Genomic DNA, 18,705 nt, shown 5'->3' on the forward strand with positions numbered 1-18,705 from the left:
AATTTGGTTAAGCAATTTTCTCAAGAACATACCAAAGGAGAGATACGGCCCAACTAAGTCTATCTTAGTCCAAAAATAAGAAAAGAGAAACGACATGAACAAACAAAAATAACTCCTAAATCAAACTTAATCCTCTTCTCCCACTGAAGTTGAGTCTTTGCCTAATCATCTTAGAGGTGCTATGATTCTCAAAGGGGAGACTTGGGTCTGTAGAATGGAGAATTCTCTTCCCCTAAGAGAACAGCATGTTGTGGCATAAAGAACACAGAATTTGGAGTCAGAAAACCCCAGATTCAAGTGTTGATTCCATTTCTTCCCAGGTGTGTGGCAAGCGGGGCAACTTCCTTAACCTCTCTGAGCCTCACTTTGGCCATCCTTTAACAGTCAAGCCTGTACCCACCTTGGGGGCCTGCTGGAGGGGCTAACACATGAGGCAGGCCTGGCACGCACGTGGCACCAACCCCGTGTGGTGTGTCTGCAGCCCGATGATCTGCCTCCTCGTCTCTGGCCGTGTGTATTGGACAGTCTTGTTCCTAAGTCAGAGGGAACCCTGGGATCTTGTCATGAGATGGACAGAAAATAGACTAGGACAATTTCTCATGGTTTAAACGTAGGAAGGATCTAGTCGTCTGAAGCACTACAGAGATATTTCTTTGATTCCATAAATCACAAAGATGCAGTAAAATGTAGAAAAGCAGCAAAACAAATTCATAGCAAACAGCACAGGATTTTCCATCAAGTCATTAGTATTTAGAACTCAGATCCTCCACTTGTTGAACATGATGACCTAGGACAAATTCACCTCCCAGAAATTCAAATTCCTCATTGGGAAGAAGAAGAAGGAGGAGGAGGAGGAAGGAAAAGAGGAGGAGGAGGAGGAGGAGGAGAGGGAAGGGAGGGGGAAAAGCAAGGGGAGGGAGAGGGGGAGGGGAGGGAAAAAACAGCAGGAGAAGGAGAAAAAGGAAAAGAAGGAGGAGGGGGAAATAACAACTGCCTGAAGGTCATGCAGACCACGCTGCTGGAGTTGGGCGGAGGGAACAGCCCAAGGAGGCCATGTTTTATATGACATGTCGTTGACTCACTCCCACTAGTAACCCCTGATTAGAGCTGGAGGAAGCCCTGGGCCTAAGATTAAAGCGGTAAAGATTAAAATGAAAGAAAGAGTTTTAGGTATCTTTTTATTAATATTATGAGATACAATTGGCAATAATATTGTGTGAGTTTAAGGTGTACAACGTGTTGCTTTGACACATTTATGTATTACAATATGGTTTCCACCATAACGTAAGCTCCCGCCTTTATCACGTCCCATAACTATCATGTCTTCTTCGTGGTGAGAATAATTAAGAACTAATCTTCTCTTAGTAACTTTAAAGTTTATAATACAGTATTGTTGGTTATAATCACTATACTGTGCATTAGATGACAGAACTTATATCTACTATTTGCAAGTTTGTACCCTCAAACAACATATTTTAATATAATGTGACTAATCAAATTTTGACCTCATGAATAATTATATAACTAGGAAAATATATCAACAGGTAAAATGAAGGCATTGTCAACATAAAGAGCATATTCATCATCTTCCATCTTGTGAAAAGTTTTCATGAGAAGGGGTGAAACTAAACCAATGTGTGCAAGATAGAGTGTTCTGGTTGAAAAAGAGAATTAGCAGGTAGAGCTGTCCACAGTCGGAGGCTCACACAGCAACCAGATGACCTCGTGGAGAGTAAGCAGTAGAGGAGACTCCAGCATCCAGTGGGGATTACAACACATGCTGAATAGATTCTTCCCAAATCTGAGAGTTTATGTGTCTCTTATCTTCACAGAAATTTCCAAATATAAACCAGAATTCATCTGAATCAGAAACACCAACTCATGACTCAGCTCTAAAACTACAGGAGAAGAACACAGGTGCCCAAGGAGAATCAGCCAGGTACAGGACTCCTCAAAAACAAACTCTATAACTTGGCCCAGATATATAAGCCTAACTTCTACCAGAGAGAGGAAGAAGCTGTCCTTCAATTCTGGGACTTATTTTTGTTTCATTCTCATCAAAAGTCCATACTAAATCCATGGCCAGGATTAATCTCACCACAGTGAGCGAGTTCATTCTCATGGGCTTCACTGACTACCCCAGGCTGGAGATGCTCCTCTTTCTGGTGTTTCTAAGTTTCTATCTAGTCACCCTTCTGGGGAATGTGGGGATGATCATTCTGATCCAACTGGATGTCCAACTCCACACGCCAATGTATTTCTTCCTGAGCCACCTCTCCCTGCTCGATGCCTGCTACACCTCAGTCATCACCCCTCAGATCCTGGCCACACTGACCACAGGCCAGACGGTCATCTCCTTTGGCCAATGTGCTGCCCAGTTCTTCTTCTTCACCATTTGTGCAGGTACAGAGTGCTTCCTGCTGGCAGTGATGGCCTACGACCGCTACGTTGCTATTAGCAACCCACTGCTCTACACTGTGGCCATGAATCCCAGAATCTGCTGGACATTAGTGGTGGGAGCCTATGTCTGTGGGGTGTCAGGGGCCATCCTGCGGACCACATGCACCTTCACCCTCTCCTTCTGTGACAACAATCAGATCAACTTCTTCTTCTGTGACCTCCCACCCCTGCTGAAGCTTGCCTGCAGTGACACAACAAGCAGTGAAATTATCATTATCTTCTTTGGCAACTTTGTGCTTTTGGCCAATGCCTTGGTCATCCTGATTTCCTACCTGCTCATCATCAAGGCCATTTTGAGGGTGAAGTCTTCAGGTGGCAGGGCCAAGACTTTCTCCACATGTGCCTCCCACCTCACCGCTGTGGCCCTTTTCTTTGGGTCCCTTGTCTTCATGTATCTGCGGACTGGCTCCAGCAAATCCCCCGAGGAGGACAAGGCCGTGTCTGTCTTCTACACTGTGATCATCCCCATGTTGAACCCTCTGATCTATAGCCTGAGGAACAAGGATGTGAAAGCGGCCTTCAAAAAGGTCACAGGTAGACTGCAGGTGTGCCAGGAAATGTAGACCTGAGTGAGCAGGCCTCTCCTTTAGTCCATTTTCTTCCCAGATCAATGTATTCTAACAGACACCAGCACCATATGCAACCTGTGCCCACAACCAGAGGGAAGGTAGACAGGTGCCACCAGGCGCACAAGAAAAACTGTAAAGGCAGTACATTTTTTTCTAGAAACCCTGTGGTACTTTCTTCTTCTCCCCGTCTCCCACCTCCGGTCAATCTCTAGCCCCCAGAAGCCTCATACTACACTGACATTATAACATAGAATCTCAGAGGCCCAAGGTATCTTCAGTTTATCTCTTCCTACCCTATTACTCTTTGCATCCATACTTGGGTTTGCCATTTTGTCTCTTATTTTTGCTCCCATGGCTACTACCTTTTTCTTTGTGTCTAAGGTTATATCTAGGGATCCCTGTAAATAATGCTAAGTAGTCTTTTTATTTTTTTTCCCTTTTAACAGGTCAGTGACTGATTATCTCAGTAAACAGGGAGTATTGTATAAGAAATAACTGAGTTTCTGAACAGTCAAGGGGAAGAAGGTGTTTGAGAAACAGGCTTTCTTCTTCACTATTCTAGGGACTCAGGTCAGCCCCTTGGAGTCTTCCTTTTTGCTCATGCTGGAACAATGGAATTTGCAAATTGCCTTTCTACTTGATCACTCACTGGTTTTATTTTTCCTGCTTTAATGCCACTCTGATCTCTTTAAGATTAACTAAGCCTTTGGGGATTTGCCCTCAAGGCCAACTCCCTAGTTTCTGAAGGTTATGGTACATTGTTTCTCTCCCTCACCCCCATTGCCTGCGTCATGAACAGTTCTCTCTTACCAAGCATCCCATTTCCAGGAACAGCAAAGGCAGATATAAGGAGAAAGTTGAACCACATATTATCTTCTCTGGCAGTGTGCTTGGTGAGGGCGGAAGGTAATTATAACTCCTGGGCCAGACTGTAAAACCCTGCGGGGGAGAATATGTTTTCTTCATTGCTGAACTCAACCCCACATCTGAAGTCTTGCATCTTAATCCTGATTCTCCCACTAATTCACTGTGAAACCTAGGGCAAATTGTTTGATTTCTCACGTCCCAAATTTCCTCAGGTCTAAAACAAAGATAACAACACCTAATTCAAGAGCATACTGTAAAAATTAAACAAGGTGAAGAATAAGAAATCTTCTAGCACAAATCAGTTGCTTGACTTGTATTGTTCTTTTCCCTTTCCTTTTCCTAACTTTCTGATATCAACCCTGGGCCTTGCCACAATGCCATGGCCATTGACAAAAAATGAAATAGATCACAAACAAATGACAGTGGAAGACAATGAACTGAGGAAGATGAATCACTCAATCCTTTTCACCTAAGAAATAAAATGAACTTGGGTATTTAACTGGGGGGAGAAGTGCGTGTATCTATATCCCACATAGTCAAGGATAACCAAGGGATGTGTTTTTATGGAATGTATATTGGTGTACCCAATGAACCCCTGTATCCATCTTTGATGTTATAAGATGTTGATCCTCCGTGCCCCTCCATATGGGAACAACCATCAAAATGTCTCACCAACCTGCCTGCAGTTGATTGGTTCAGAAATAAGAACCTGACCCATGTTAGGTTTAATAAAAAATTTTCCTTGGGCGTTATGAGGTTGGATACTTAGGAGAGATCCAGAATAAGAGACCCGGTTGACCAAGGTAGAGAAGTCAATAGGGAGACAAAAATGAAGCAATTATTCAAAGAGAATCTATAGCAAAAGACTAAGAAAGAGCCCTGCCGTGTTCCATGCCCTACTTCCCATTGTATTGAGGGACAGCTACAGTAATTGTCCTAATTCCTTAAGTCACATTGGGATCCTGCAGTAAATTCCTCTTTTTGGACTAGTTCAAGTTTAGTCATCAAGTTCAGCAGAGTCCATGTTTATGGAACTCTAATGGATAGGGGTTCAGCATATTGCAGTAGATGTGCCCATGTAGACACTGAATATATCTATACCCTTGAATAAAGAAAAGACTGGATCTCAATCTCCTCTATACTTCTATCATACTCTCATTATGAAAGAAACTTACCCACCCATAGTCCTTTGCTTAGGTAACCATTGTTCTAGCACTTGAACTTGCCCTTCAGGTAATCAGACTAGAATAAGCCCCTGACCCAGGGTCCATCAATGCATGAACAGAATAGAGAGCCATGGCATGTCCTAGAGTTATTCAATGACTATTAATCAGGACCAATAAAGTTATCTCTCCCTCTTTTGAGGATTTAAACTGAAAAATATGGGAAAGGATGAAACCAGCTGAGAAATGAGACTCACAAATGATAATCAGATATGGAGAAAATGGCTGAGTCATTTTAATGGGAAAGACCAGGAGAAAAATGAGCAAATGTAAGATGCTGCAGAGGCAGCAATACAACCCAGTCCCTGTCATATCTTTCCAAGTCTTGAGTTATGTTCCAGGCTAAATTCTAGGGCTCTCTGTAGATCCCCAAGAAATCCCTGTCTCCATGTTGAAACATAACCATCTTAACCATAGACCCACAGTCTACTACGTAATCTGACCGAGACTGCTACAATCTAAAGGACCTAAAAACTGTTGTCCTAGCTCTTAATAACAAAATGATAATAATAATAATAATAATAATAATATAATAGCTAAGACTTACAGAGCACCTATTTTATATCAGACACTATTCTAAGTACTCGATTATGTATATAACAACCATGTGATGCCTTAGCAACCCTATGATGTAGGCACAATTATTGTCCCCACTTAGAAATGGGGAAACTAAGACATAGAGAAGTTAAAATAAGCTGCCCAATGTCACAGGAGCCAGGCCATGATTTGAGCTCAGGGAATCTGGCTTCAGAACTCTGCTCTTACCTCCATCTTATATCACCTTTGAACACCATTTTATAGACAATCGTCCTTTCTCTGGTACAGAATCACTTTAGGGAAAATAGCCTTATTCATTAGGCTCTTTCTCCAGGAACCACAACAGACGGTTTTCCTGTTTAGGAACTTGGAAGTTATGTAAAGAGACATTCAAAGGTCGGTGAAGTGGTAGGAGGTGACAAGATTAAAAAAAACCCGTTTAGCAAAGAGAGGCCCTTACTTATCCCAAACGCTTATGTACTTGCACTTTCTTGGCTAAGAAGCCAAATGGAAGCTGAAAAAGATTCCGTGCAGTTGTCATTCAATAAAGATTTATTCAGAACCTACATGGAGCTGGGCTGACAGGGCCCTATTCTCTGTGACTGCTGAGATGGGAGGAGGGCATTGAGGTCAGCATCAGCCATAAGGCCTGTCCCAGACAAGACAGCTCTGTTGACCCTTGAGAGAATGAGAGCCACACTGATCCTCAGTCCCACCGACCGAGTGTATTTTAACACGCCCAGTAAAGGTTACTTCTCTGGGCTTCAATTCTCTCGTCTGCCAAATGAAGAGAACAAGTAGACCAGATGCATTCAAATATCTTTTTAACATTGAGCCCCCTTTCCAAACAAAATGAAATGAAGCACCTGGCTGTTTACAGGAGTTAAAAGAATTGTTGCTTTGTGTGAAGCTGGGGCTGAGTTGGCAGCTCCCCACCTGCTCAGCTCCCCCTCACCCTTTTTTTCTGTTGCTGTGTCCCTTTGAGGTATCTTGAAGAAGGCTGAAGCCTCTGAGAGGAAGAGATGGAAAATCCCAGAACTACGTTGCCAGGGTCCTTTCCAACTCCAGGGTTCTGTGTGTCTATAAATTCTGGGGTCTGTGGTGAGGTTCATGAATACTTTCAACAAGTGTGGAGAGGAGCATGTGAGCCTCCATTTTCAGTGTCTCTGTCCTCACTGAGCCCATCCTGAAGGCTATGTACACAGTGACCCTCAACACTTGAGAGAAAGAGAAACCAATCACCCAGATGATCCCCTGACATAAGGCCACATTCAAATGTTGGGCATTGGAACATTTGTGGCCACAGAAACAGACAACAGCTCATAGCTCAGAGTTTCAAGGAATGTTCTCATTGTGAGGTCCCATTGGAACAATCCATGTTTTGAATAGATACAAGTTGTAGCTACCGCCATCCAAGAGAGAGCTACCTGAAGAATGTATCTCTCTAAGTATAAAAAGTCAATTAGGGCATGATGGTGTCTCTCTCAGCCTGTGTGAACTAAATTATGCAAGTGTTGTGGGACATGTCCAAGGCTAAACTGAAAGGTTATGACTATTCTAGCAAAAAAGGTGTTGTGATTAGCCAATCATGACAGCAAAAATCCTACTAAGCAGTGGGATATTGCTATAAGTCTATAAAGCATATGATTGTTCAGAAATCTGAATTTTCTGGTTGTTTAATTCAAGTATTGAAATATTCTAAGTAATCTTTTAAGAGCCGCAAATAAATGTACATTCGCAGTCTTATGATTCAGAGACAGGTATAGCAAGAAAAGAGGCCTTGGAGAAGATCTACTTAAGCATGCCATAAAGCATGGATTCTGTGTCTCTAAATTTCCATCCCTGTGGAAAGAAGGGAGATGAGACTCTGGCTAACTAAGTACAGAGAATCATCCCTAAAAAAAGAAAAGCTACTGAGTTAAGGAACAGAATAATAGATATGAATGCAAATTCAGGATGTCTATACTACAAAGTTCCATACTGAGATCTGGAAACAGTTAGGACAGGTCTCAAAGAGATGTCATTATGCCAGCCCCATTCACAGCCCAGCTGAAGGCGTGAAAGCTATGTTTAGTATCACATAGCTGCCAGCTTTGGAAACAGCAGACAGTTAATCTGTAGGCTGGCTACATACTTTCATCTTTTTAACTTTTGGACTGGCCCCCCAAAAAAGACAGCTTGAAAAATCAAATTCTCTTTTTAACGTATTAGAATTAAGGAACAATGAAATAATTTTTCATTTTTTCAATGAAAGTAAAGGTGATGGACCTCCATGGGGTGATAAGCCACAACTGTGTACAAATCAGAGTTATCAGGAAACAGAGAAGATAAAAATGATGGTAAATTCATTTGACAGAGGGACAGAAAGAAGCATACAGTTGGAGCACAGAAAAATCACAGTAATAGCAATATTCTGGAAGAAAGATGTTGAAACTCCTGTTCTTAAGTCCCAAGAATCCCTTTAAGTTCAGTGATCTAGAACTTCCTTCCATCTTCAGTTTCCATTAGGTCCAGTTCAGAGAAAGCAGATCAAAGGAGAGAAAAGCAATGGGAAAAACCAGGGGGGTCCATGACCATGCCACTGCCAGTTGATAGATTGTATAGGCATCTATGCCCACACCTTGTTGGAGGTGTTAATTATTAGAAACTTGGTGAACCTGCTGTCTATGTCTGAAATACCAGAACTTTGGTTTTGCCTTATGAGCCATGGAAATGCCAGGATCAAAACTGACAGACAGCCCTGGTGTTCTGTGGAAGTTCTATGGCTAGTGAGAAACGCATAGTTCACAAATGAGTCTTTAACCCTGACTCCAACCAGCCTCCCAGTGAGTCTTACAGTGAGTCTTAGCATCCGAGATGGAGTAGCATCCCTGAGGGGGTAGACTCCATACCTTCCCCCTCCCCCAGAGGCATCATCCCAGAGGGCAGAGCCCAGACCAATCAGTAGCTGACAAAAGACTCACTCCATTTTCAGAAAGTAAAGAATCAATCTGATTTCCACAGAAAACTGGTTTACCAAATACTATAAACTCTCTTTCTGTGAACCACTTCTGGCTACAGAAGCTGAACATTAAAGTAGATGGTAAGAAGGACTAGTGTAAGATGGTGAAACAGTCATGGAATGATGATACCATGGTCTAAATCCTGACTTCTCCACTTGCAATTTATTCTTTAACAAGCCTCTTTAACTTTCTGATCTTCAGCTAACGCATTTCAAGAACGAAACTCATAATGGCTATTCCAGGATTATTGAAAGGGATCACTAAGTTAATGTGGAAACGTCCAACACAGAATAAAGGCTCCATAAATCTAACGGTTTCCACAGAATCATTTTTTTCTCGTGGTTGCTCAAGAGAGAGATCCAAGACACATGATGACCTTGTTTATAGGAGATCAAAAGTAGATTATGTAATCACTCACAAGGAATTGTTGAAATAACCGTAAATGTTTACGTTGAAGAAGAGATTGGGTAAAAGTGGGCGTTACCACTGTCTTGCCTTGGGGGAGAGGGGACATACTCAACATAATATCAATGTGTAGAAGATACAGAAAGAGGAATGTGGTTTTCCCAACAGGGAGAATTTTCCAAAGGTAGAGTTCCCAGAAAGTCACCATCGCATAAAGGATTAACACAGGGCCCTACATCTGACGGTTCTGCAGGAACCACACGCACCACAGTCCATGCAACTGGCCTTGCCTGGAGTTATGCTGGCACAGTGTCAGAAGCCAGATGAGGCAGCCCTGGTGTATACCTGGATTATATGACAATTTATTGGTAACATTCTGGAATAGAAAGACTTCAGGTGGGTCCCTTCCAGTCTTGATAGTCTAAGGTTCTCTGACCTTACAGAGAACCCCAGACATTAAGCAAGCAAACTGGAAGAAATACTAATCCAAGGTCCAATTTCAGGAGGGTTACAGAGATAGGTGAAAGCTCTCCATAGTAACTGCTAATTGTGGGTTTGTAATATGGTAACCATTTTCTTCTCTCTCTGAGCAGAGACTATCTGAGATGTTCACCTAACACCTGTCACTGAAGATAGCAAAGGCCTTCATTTCTAGAATCTCCAATTCCAGTCTCTTCCTCAGGCCGCTTAGCTACATTGAGTCTATGGCCAAAAGAAATCTTCACTGTGATGGAGTCCATCCTGCGGCTTTCACGGATCACCCTGAACTGGCAGTTCTGCTCCTCCTGATGTTTCTGAGTTTCTATCTAGTCACTCTTCTGGGGGACGTGGGGGTGATTATTCTAATCCAAATGTATACCCAACTCCACACCCCAAAGTGCTTTTCCCTGGGCCGTGTTGCCCTGCTGGATGCCTGCTATACCCTGTCATCAGCCCTGAGACCCTGGCCACCCTCACCACAGGCAAGATGGTCATCTTCCATGGCGGCTGTGCTGCCCAGGTTTTTTCTTCACCACCTGTGCCAGCATGGGTGTTACCTGCTGCCAGTGATGGCCTACGACCTCTTTGTTGGCATTAGCAACCCAACGTGGCTATGACTCCAGGCACCTGCAGGGACTTGTTGGCCGTGGCCTATGTCTGTGGGGTGTCAGGGGCCATCCTGTGACCACATGCACCTTCACCCTCTCCTTCTGTGACAGCAGCCAGATCACTTTCTGGGATCTCCCACCCCTGCTGAAGTTTACCTGCAGTTGTGTGACAAAATGAGATTGTTTCTCTCTCTCTCTCTCTCTCTCTCTCTCTCTCTCTCTCTCTCTCTCTTTTATTTTTACCAAATTGATGTTCCTGGTCAGTGTCATAATCACCTTGGTCTACTACATGCTCCTCATCAGAGCCATCCTGAGGGTGAAGTGTGCTGGCGGGCAAGCCAAGACCTTCTCCACCTGAAGCTACCACTCACCACTGTTGTCCTCTTCTTTGTACCAGAGAAGTAACTCAGGAAAACCCTCAGAGGAGAACAAGATCGTGTCTGTCTTTTACACTGTGGTCATCCCCATGCCTAACCCCTTGATCTATATTCTGAGAAAAAAAGAAGTAACAGTTGCATTAAGAAAAGTCATTGGTAAAATCCAGTTCCCAAGGGGTGATGGTGTTTCACCCTGATCCATCTTCTTGCCATTAAGAATGGACAGTAGGTGGCTTTCAGTGGCACCTGGGAAGTGGGCAAGAACCACCAGCTCTGTAGGGAAACTTCAGGTTTGGTGACGTTTGTTTGGATGGCTCCCTCTACCTCTCTTTTCTTTCCCTCTCCCTCTTTAGTCCACCCATCAAATTTTCAGGGTTCAGGGGCTATTCTCTGATACCACAGAGCTGAAATATAGCTTATTTGTAAATAAACTAATCAGTACATCTGACCTCCCATTCCCCAAATCAACTATGCTTGAGTTCCCCAGTCCTTTATTCTTCTGTCTCTGTGGTCACTGATACTGATTTTTACTTTTTGTGAAAGGTTATAGTTGGGAATCATGCTAATGGGATGATGAGGGTGTTTTTTTTCTTTTTTGGTAAGGATACCTGCCAATTCATTATGAGGAAGATAATGAAAAGAATGGGGAACCCAGTGGAATTTCCTGTTGGTACAGATTAGAGTAGCAGGGGGAGAGGTGCTTACTTTTGGCTACTATTCCACTTATGTCTTCTCAAATGGTTCCTTATGTCTCCAAGACTCTAACATCTACATTTCAAGTGACAATTCTCTACAGTCTGGACCTCCAATTCCTTTGTTTTTCTTCCTCCTGAAACAGTGAGAATATATCTAATAGTATGATATAGGACACTGATATTGTGTCCTATTCTGATATAGGACAGTATGATATATGAGTTAAATAACCAATAACTCATGAACAGTGGTCTCTTGAAATGTGATGTCTAATAAAGGCAAAGCTTTTACTTTTGTCACACAGTGAATGGTAAGTAAGGCATGAGGAATTCAAGGTGGTGTGGTGGGTAGTTGCTTCTAAAGGCACTAGACAGTTTGAAGAAATTTAATGGCATGGGACTTCCTAAAACTTTTATCAAAATGCAGAATAAAAATTGGGGACTATACATTGTTATACTTTTAAAAATATCTTAACTCTGTCAGCATTAGGGCTGAGATCATGAAAAACAAAACCCAACATTTGAACTGTGGATGCCAAATTGTACTTCTAGGCAAATAACTTCCCCTTGTCCATAGCTGAGTTTCTTATCCACCTAGGCTTAAAGTTGTGGCAATAATTGAGAAAAAATAAAACACATACTGGAAAAAGACTAACCACCCACTGGAATGGAAACATAGGGAAGAATTGGGTGGCTTAGATCTGAGGTATTATGGAAGGCTCAGTTCTCCAGTCTAGGGTGATGGTGAGACAAATATTCTAGCAGCCACTGGTGTACCAACTAGTTGTGGTGTGGCTCATGGCACAGCACATGAAGCCAGCAGGTAATCCATTGGTAGGCATGTAAGAATAAATGAAAAATATGCAGAAGACAGGGACTAAGAGGCATTGCAAGAGAGCATATAATGATAGTCCGAAAGCTTTTGCTACCATAGTTTGGTTAATTTTTGTATGATATAAAACCACAGAAATATATTTTATTATTTGGTAGCCCTTTCATATTTTGCAATAAGCACTTTCAGTAGCAATAAACAACAACCAGATGAGCATGGTATTCAAGAAAGTTGATGATGAACCTGTATTTTACACAAGATTTTTGTCAGCATTTATCCTCCATTATGGGATTCGGATTGACGTCCATGAGGACTTGAAAAGTAAACGATTACATCACAGAAATGGCAGCATGAAATCTGGAACAAATTGAACAGCTATGATTCCAGAAAGGACTCCCAGCATGGCATACAGGCAAGACTAAGAGATGTGCAGTTAGCATAATCTAAAAGTGGACAAATTGGGTGAGTGGGGATGAAGGGAAGGGGGAAGTGTGGAAACATCGAACATGTGGGCTGCAGACTGGAGCTCGAAGCTCAGAGCGCACAGCTCAGAGCTCGCTGCATTCCAGAGCTACTGCAGTCAGGGGAGAGGGAAATATTCAGACTCCTAGCCCTCCCCTTACGGCCCACAATTCCCCCTGAGGGATCAGCATATAACACAATTGAACTGAATGCTCACGGCAGAGACCTTGGAACAAAGACTGAGGGAAGATGAGTGAGAACACCGGTTTAAGCCCTCATTGCCAAGCAGAGGATGGAAGGCATAGGCACGAAGCCTAGCTGACCCCTCCCCACCCTACCAGAGCTCGCCCCACCCCCACCCTCCCAGTGCTAGAAGCAGAACGATAGCAATATCAGATTGAAAGAACAGAATATTTACAACTCTGAGGACTGCAGCCCTGCAGCCACAGACTCACAGCAATTCTCGTGAAAGAAGCAAGACAGATGGGCTGGTAATCACCACCATTGCTCACAGTGACCTCTCACAACCCACTCTGCCTCCACCACCTCCTATCTAGGCAAATCCCTGCAAAAGTAAACAGAGCTGCTGAAACACACAAGCTCTGAATCTGGTGCAGGAAGAGCTTTGGAACTTCAGAAGATCTCCATATCCCCCCACAGAGGCGGTACCCTGTGACCCAGGAGAACTGTTCATAGAAGAGAAGCCCGCCTTCCAGGGAATCCCCCATTGTGTGAGAAGCCAGAACAGTACAGAGAAAATATAACACTACATTGTGAAAGAGAATAAAAGGCTGCAGTTGGAGAGAAAATAAAACATTCTAGCTACACCTACAGAAAAACAAAAGAAAGACCTCTTTCTATCAACCTGTTGCAGAACTCATTCCTGTAGATATCAAGGAAGAGAAACAATAATTCATTAAATTCCATGACTAACCAAGGAAACAAGGCAGCTCAGAAACAAAATGAAAAGTCTCCAGAAAATGAACTTAAAGACATAGAAATATGTGACAAATGACACATAATTCAAGATTGCAGTTCTGAAAAACAGTGAGATGCAAGAAAAACACAGACAAGCAGTTTAATGAACTCAGAAACACAATTAAAGGCTAAAATAAACATTTTACCAACGAGATTGAAATTTTAAAACAGAACCAAATAGAATTTCTGGAGATTAAGAACTCAGTAAAAGAAATGAAGACTGAAATAGCCAGCTTAGGTAGTAGAGTTGATCAGTTGGAGGAAAGAATCAGTGACATCAAAGATAGAAATCTGGAAATGACACAGATGAACAAGAGAGAGACTTCAGAGTTGAAAGAAATGAAAGAACTCTACAAGAACTTTCTGACTCCATCAGAAAGAGCAATATAAGAATAATGGGCATACCAGAAGGAGAAGAAAGGGAGAAAGGAACAGAGAATATATTCAAACAAATAGTCGATGAAACCTTCCCAAACTTGTGGAAAGCACTGGATCCTCAAATCCAAGAAGCAAGTAGAACACCTAATTACCTCAACCCCACAGGACTTCTCCAAGGCACATTGTATTGAAGCCATCAAAAATTAACAACAAAGAAAGAATCCTCAAGGAAGCCAGGGAAAAGAAGACGGTAACCTACAAAGGAAAGCCCATTAGATTATCATCTGATTTTTCAACAGAATCTTTACAATACAGGAGGGAGTAGAATCAAATATTCAAACTATTGAAAGAGAGAAGTTATGAGCCAAGAATAATATATCCTTCAAATATATCCTTTATATATGAAGGAGGAATAAAGACCTTTCCAGACATACAGAAGCTGAGGGAATTTTCTAACACACGACCTGCAATACAAGAAATACTGAAGGAAGCTATTCGACCAGCATAAATAGGGATAATTGGTGAAATCCAAACATAAAAGGGGGGAGAGTAAAGGCCTGAACCAGAATATAGAATGGAGAATGTAAGCATGCTGAAGAAAATGTAATACTCTAAATATGAAACTTTCTTTTACATAAACTTAATGGTAACCATTCAAAAGAAATCCAGAATTGAAATATATAATGTAATAAAAGAAGAGACAGAGGGAAAATATTCATAGAATACCACCACACAGAAATAATAGACAACAACAAAAAGGCAAAGAAACAATGGAGACACAGTCGTACCAGAAAACCAAAGACAGAATGATAGGAAATCCCCACATATAAATAATCACCCTAAATGTAAATAGACTGAACTCACCAATAAAAAAGCATAGAGTAGCAGATTAGATCAAAAAAACTAAACCCAACTACATGCTGCCTCTAAGAGACACGTCTCAGCTAAAGGACAAACACCCACTCAAAGCGAAAGGGTGGAAATTGACACTCCAAGCAAATAGTATCCAGAGAAAATCAGGTGTAGCCATACTCATATCAGTGAAACAGACTTCAGGATAAAAAAGGTAACAAGAGACAAATATGGACATTTCATAACGATAAAGGGAACTACACAACAAGAAGACATAACAGTCATCAATATTTATGCCCCCAATCAGGGAGCACTGAAATATACCAAGCAACTACTAACAGAACTAAAGGGAGAAATTGACCAAAACACAATTATAGTAGGGGATCTAAATACATCATTGACAGCTATGGATAAAGAAATAGCAGCCCTAAATGACACATTAGATGAAAGAGACATAGTTGACATTTATAGAGCACTTCATCCTAGAACATCAGACTGTACATTTTTTTTCTAGTGTACATGGAACATTCTCAAGATAAACCATATATAGGGATACAAAACTAGCCTCAGCAAATTTAAGAGGATTGAAATCATATCAAGCATATTGTCGGATCATAATGCTTTGAAATTGGATATCAACCGCAAAAAGAAAGTGAAAAAACCCACAAATATGTGGAGATTAAACAACATACTTTTAAACAACGACTGGTCAAAGAAGAAATAAGAGAGATCAAAAGATACATAGAAACAAATGGGAATGAAAATGCATCATACCAAAATTATTGGGACATAGCAAAAGCAGTAATAAGAGAGAAATTTATATCACTATAGGCCTATCTCAAGAAAGAAAAAAATTCCCAGGTAAACAACCACACATTACACCTTAAGGAACTAGAAAAAGAAGAACAAATGAAACCCAAAGTCAGCAGAAAGAAGAAAATAGTAAAAAACAAAGCAGAACTAAATGAAATAGAGAACATAAGTCAATAGAAAAAATTAATGCGAGAAAGAACTGGTTCTTTGAAAAAATTAATAAAATCGACAAACTCTTGGCTAGATACACTAAGATAAAAAAAGAAAAGAGACAAATAAACAAAATCAGAAAGGAAAGAGGGGAAGTTACCACGGATGACACAGAAATTCAAAGTGTCATCCTAGAACACTATGAAGGACTATCTGCCACCAAATTCAATAACCTAGAAGAAATGGATAAGTTCTTAAATCATATAGCCTCCCTAGGCTGAATCACGAAGAACTGGAAAATCTAAATAGACAGATCAACAGTAAGGAAATTGAATCAGTCTTCTAAAACCTTCCCAAAAGCAAGAATCCGGGACCAGATGACTTCATTAGTGAATTCTACCAAACCTTCAAACAGGATCTAATACCTGTCCTACTTAAAATCTTCCAAAAAATTGAAGGAGAGACAATACTCCCTAACTCATTTTATGAGGCCAACATTACTCTGATACCAAAAACCTGGTAAGGATAACACACAAAAAGAAAACTACAGACCAATATCTCTGATGAATACAGATGCAAAAATGCTAAACAAAATTCTAGCAAATCGAATACAATAATGCATTAAAAGGATTATACATCATGATGAAGTGGGGTTCATCCCAGGGGCACAAGGATGGTCAACATACAGAAATCGATTAATGTGATATACCACATAAACAAAATAAAGGACAAAAATCATATGATTCTATCAATTGATGCAGAAAAAGCATTTGACAAGATACAACATCCATTTGTGATTAAAACACTTAATAAAATGGGTATAGAAGGAAAATACCTTAACATAATAAAGGCTATATATGACAAGCCCTCAGCTAATATCATAAGTAACGGTGAAAAACTGAAGCCCTTTGCTCTACATTCAGGAACATGACAGGGCTGTCCCCTATCACCTCTGCTTTTCAACATAGTGTTGGAAGTCCTCACTAGAGCAATCAGGAAAGAGAAAGAAATAAAAGGCATCCAAATTGGGAATGAAGAAGTTAAATTGTCACTCTTTGCAGATGACATGATGCTATATATAGAAAACCCTAAAGACTCCACCAAAAAGCTATTAGATACAATAAATGAATACAATAAAGTTGCCAGCTACAAAATCAATGTACAAAAATCCATTGCATTCCTATATACTAACAATGAAATCTCAGAAAAAGAAATTTAAAAAACAATTCCTTTTGCAACTGCAACAAAAAAGAATAAAATACCTGGGAATAAACTTAACCAAGGATGTGAAAGACCTATACACTGAAAACTATAAAGCACTTTTTAAAAAAATTGAAGACATACAGAAATGAAAAGACATTCTGTGTTTATGGATTGCAAGAATCAACATAGTTAAAATGGCCATATTACCCAAAGCAATGTACAGATTTAATGCAATCCCCATCAAAATCCCAAGGGCATTTTTTAAAGAAATAGAACAAAACAATCATCAGCTTTGTATGAACCATAAAAGACCCTGAATAGCCAAAGCAATCCTAAAAAAAAAAAAGAGCAGTGCTGGAGGTTTCACACTCCCTCATTTCAGCTTGTGCTACAGAGCAACAATAATCAACACAGTACGGTATTGGCAGAAAAACAGATACACAAGTAAAAGGAATAGAATTGAAAACCCAGAAATAAACCCACATAAATATTGACAGATAATTTTTGACGATGGAGCCAAAAACATACAATGGAGAAAAGGCCCCTCTTCAGTAAATGGTGCTGGGAGAATTGGAAAACCATCAGCAAAAGAATAAAACTAGACAGTTATCTGTCACCGTGTACCAAAATTAACTCAAAATCCATCAAAGACCTAAACAAAAGACCTGAAACAATAAACTACATGGAAGAAAATGTAGGTACTAAAATTATGGATCTTGGGTTCAAAGAGGATTTTATGAATTTGACCTCAAAGGCAAGACAAGTAAAAGCTAAAATAAATGAATGGGACTATATCAAACTAAAAATCTTCTGCACAGCAAAAGAAACCATCAACAAAATAAAGAGGCAACCAACTGAATGGGAGAATATTTTTGCAAACAATGCCTCCAATAAGGGGCTAATATCCAAAATATATGAGGAACTCCACAACTCAACAACAAAAAAACAAACCATCCAATTAAAAAATGGGCACAGGACCTGAATAGAAATTTCTCCAAAGAGGGCATACAAATGACCAATAGATATATGAAAACATGCTAAATATCACTAATCATCAGAGTAATACAAATAGAAAACATCTTTTAGAATGGCTATCATCAACAAGACAAATAATAACAAGTGCTGGAGAGGCTGTGGAGCAAAAGTAACCCTCAAATACTGTTGGTGGGAATGCAGATTGGTGCAGTCACTATGGAAGGCAGTGTGGAGGTTTCTCAAAAAATTAAGAATAGAATTACCATATGACCCTACAATCCCTCTCCTTGGTATTTACCCCAAAAATCCAAAAATATTTATCTGTAAAGATATATGTACCCCTATGTTCACTGCAGCATTATTCACAGTGGCCAAAACATGGAAACAACCAAAGTGTCCTTCGGTAGATGATTGGATAAAGAAGATGAGGTATATATAAACATGGAAATATTCTGCCATAAGAAAAGGTGAAATAGTGCCATTTGCAGCAACATGGATGGATCTTGAGATTATTATGCTAAGCGAAATAAATCAGACAGAAAAAGTCAAGAATCATATGATTTTACTGATATGTGGTATATAAAACTGAAAGCAACAAAGGAACAAGACAAACAAACAAAGAAACAAAAACTCAGACACAACAATAGTTTAGTGGTTACCAGAAGGTAGGGGTGGGGGTGGTAGGTGAGGGTAAACAGGATCAAATATTGGCGGTGGAAGGAGAACTGACTCTAGGTGGTGAATACACAATGTTATATATAGATGATGTATTACAAAATTGTACACTCGAAACCTATGTAACTTTACTAACAATTGTCACCCAGATAAACTTTAATAAAAAT

At 40.6% G+C, this 18,705-nt stretch overlaps 1 protein-coding gene across 1 annotated transcript; it reads left to right on the forward strand.

The window, feature by feature from the left end:
- The first annotated feature begins 2,078 nt into the window (after nucleotides 1-2,078).
- On the forward strand, nucleotides 2,079-3,052 carry LOC141572467 (olfactory receptor 9I1). Its single transcript, XM_074337166.2, has one exon. It carries the CDS (start codon nucleotides 2,079-2,081, stop codon nucleotides 3,021-3,023), a length of 945 nt encoding a protein of 314 aa, XP_074193267.2. The 3' UTR covers nucleotides 3,024-3,052.
- The last annotated feature ends 15,653 nt before the right edge of the window (nucleotides 3,053-18,705 follow it).

The sequence above is a fragment of the Rhinolophus sinicus genome, chromosome 14 (genome assembly GCF_057876585.1).
Source record: "Rhinolophus sinicus isolate RSI-liver-muscle chromosome 14, RSI-T2T, whole genome shotgun sequence".
In the NCBI taxonomy this organism is placed as follows: Eukaryota; Metazoa; Chordata; class Mammalia; order Chiroptera; family Rhinolophidae; genus Rhinolophus; species Rhinolophus sinicus.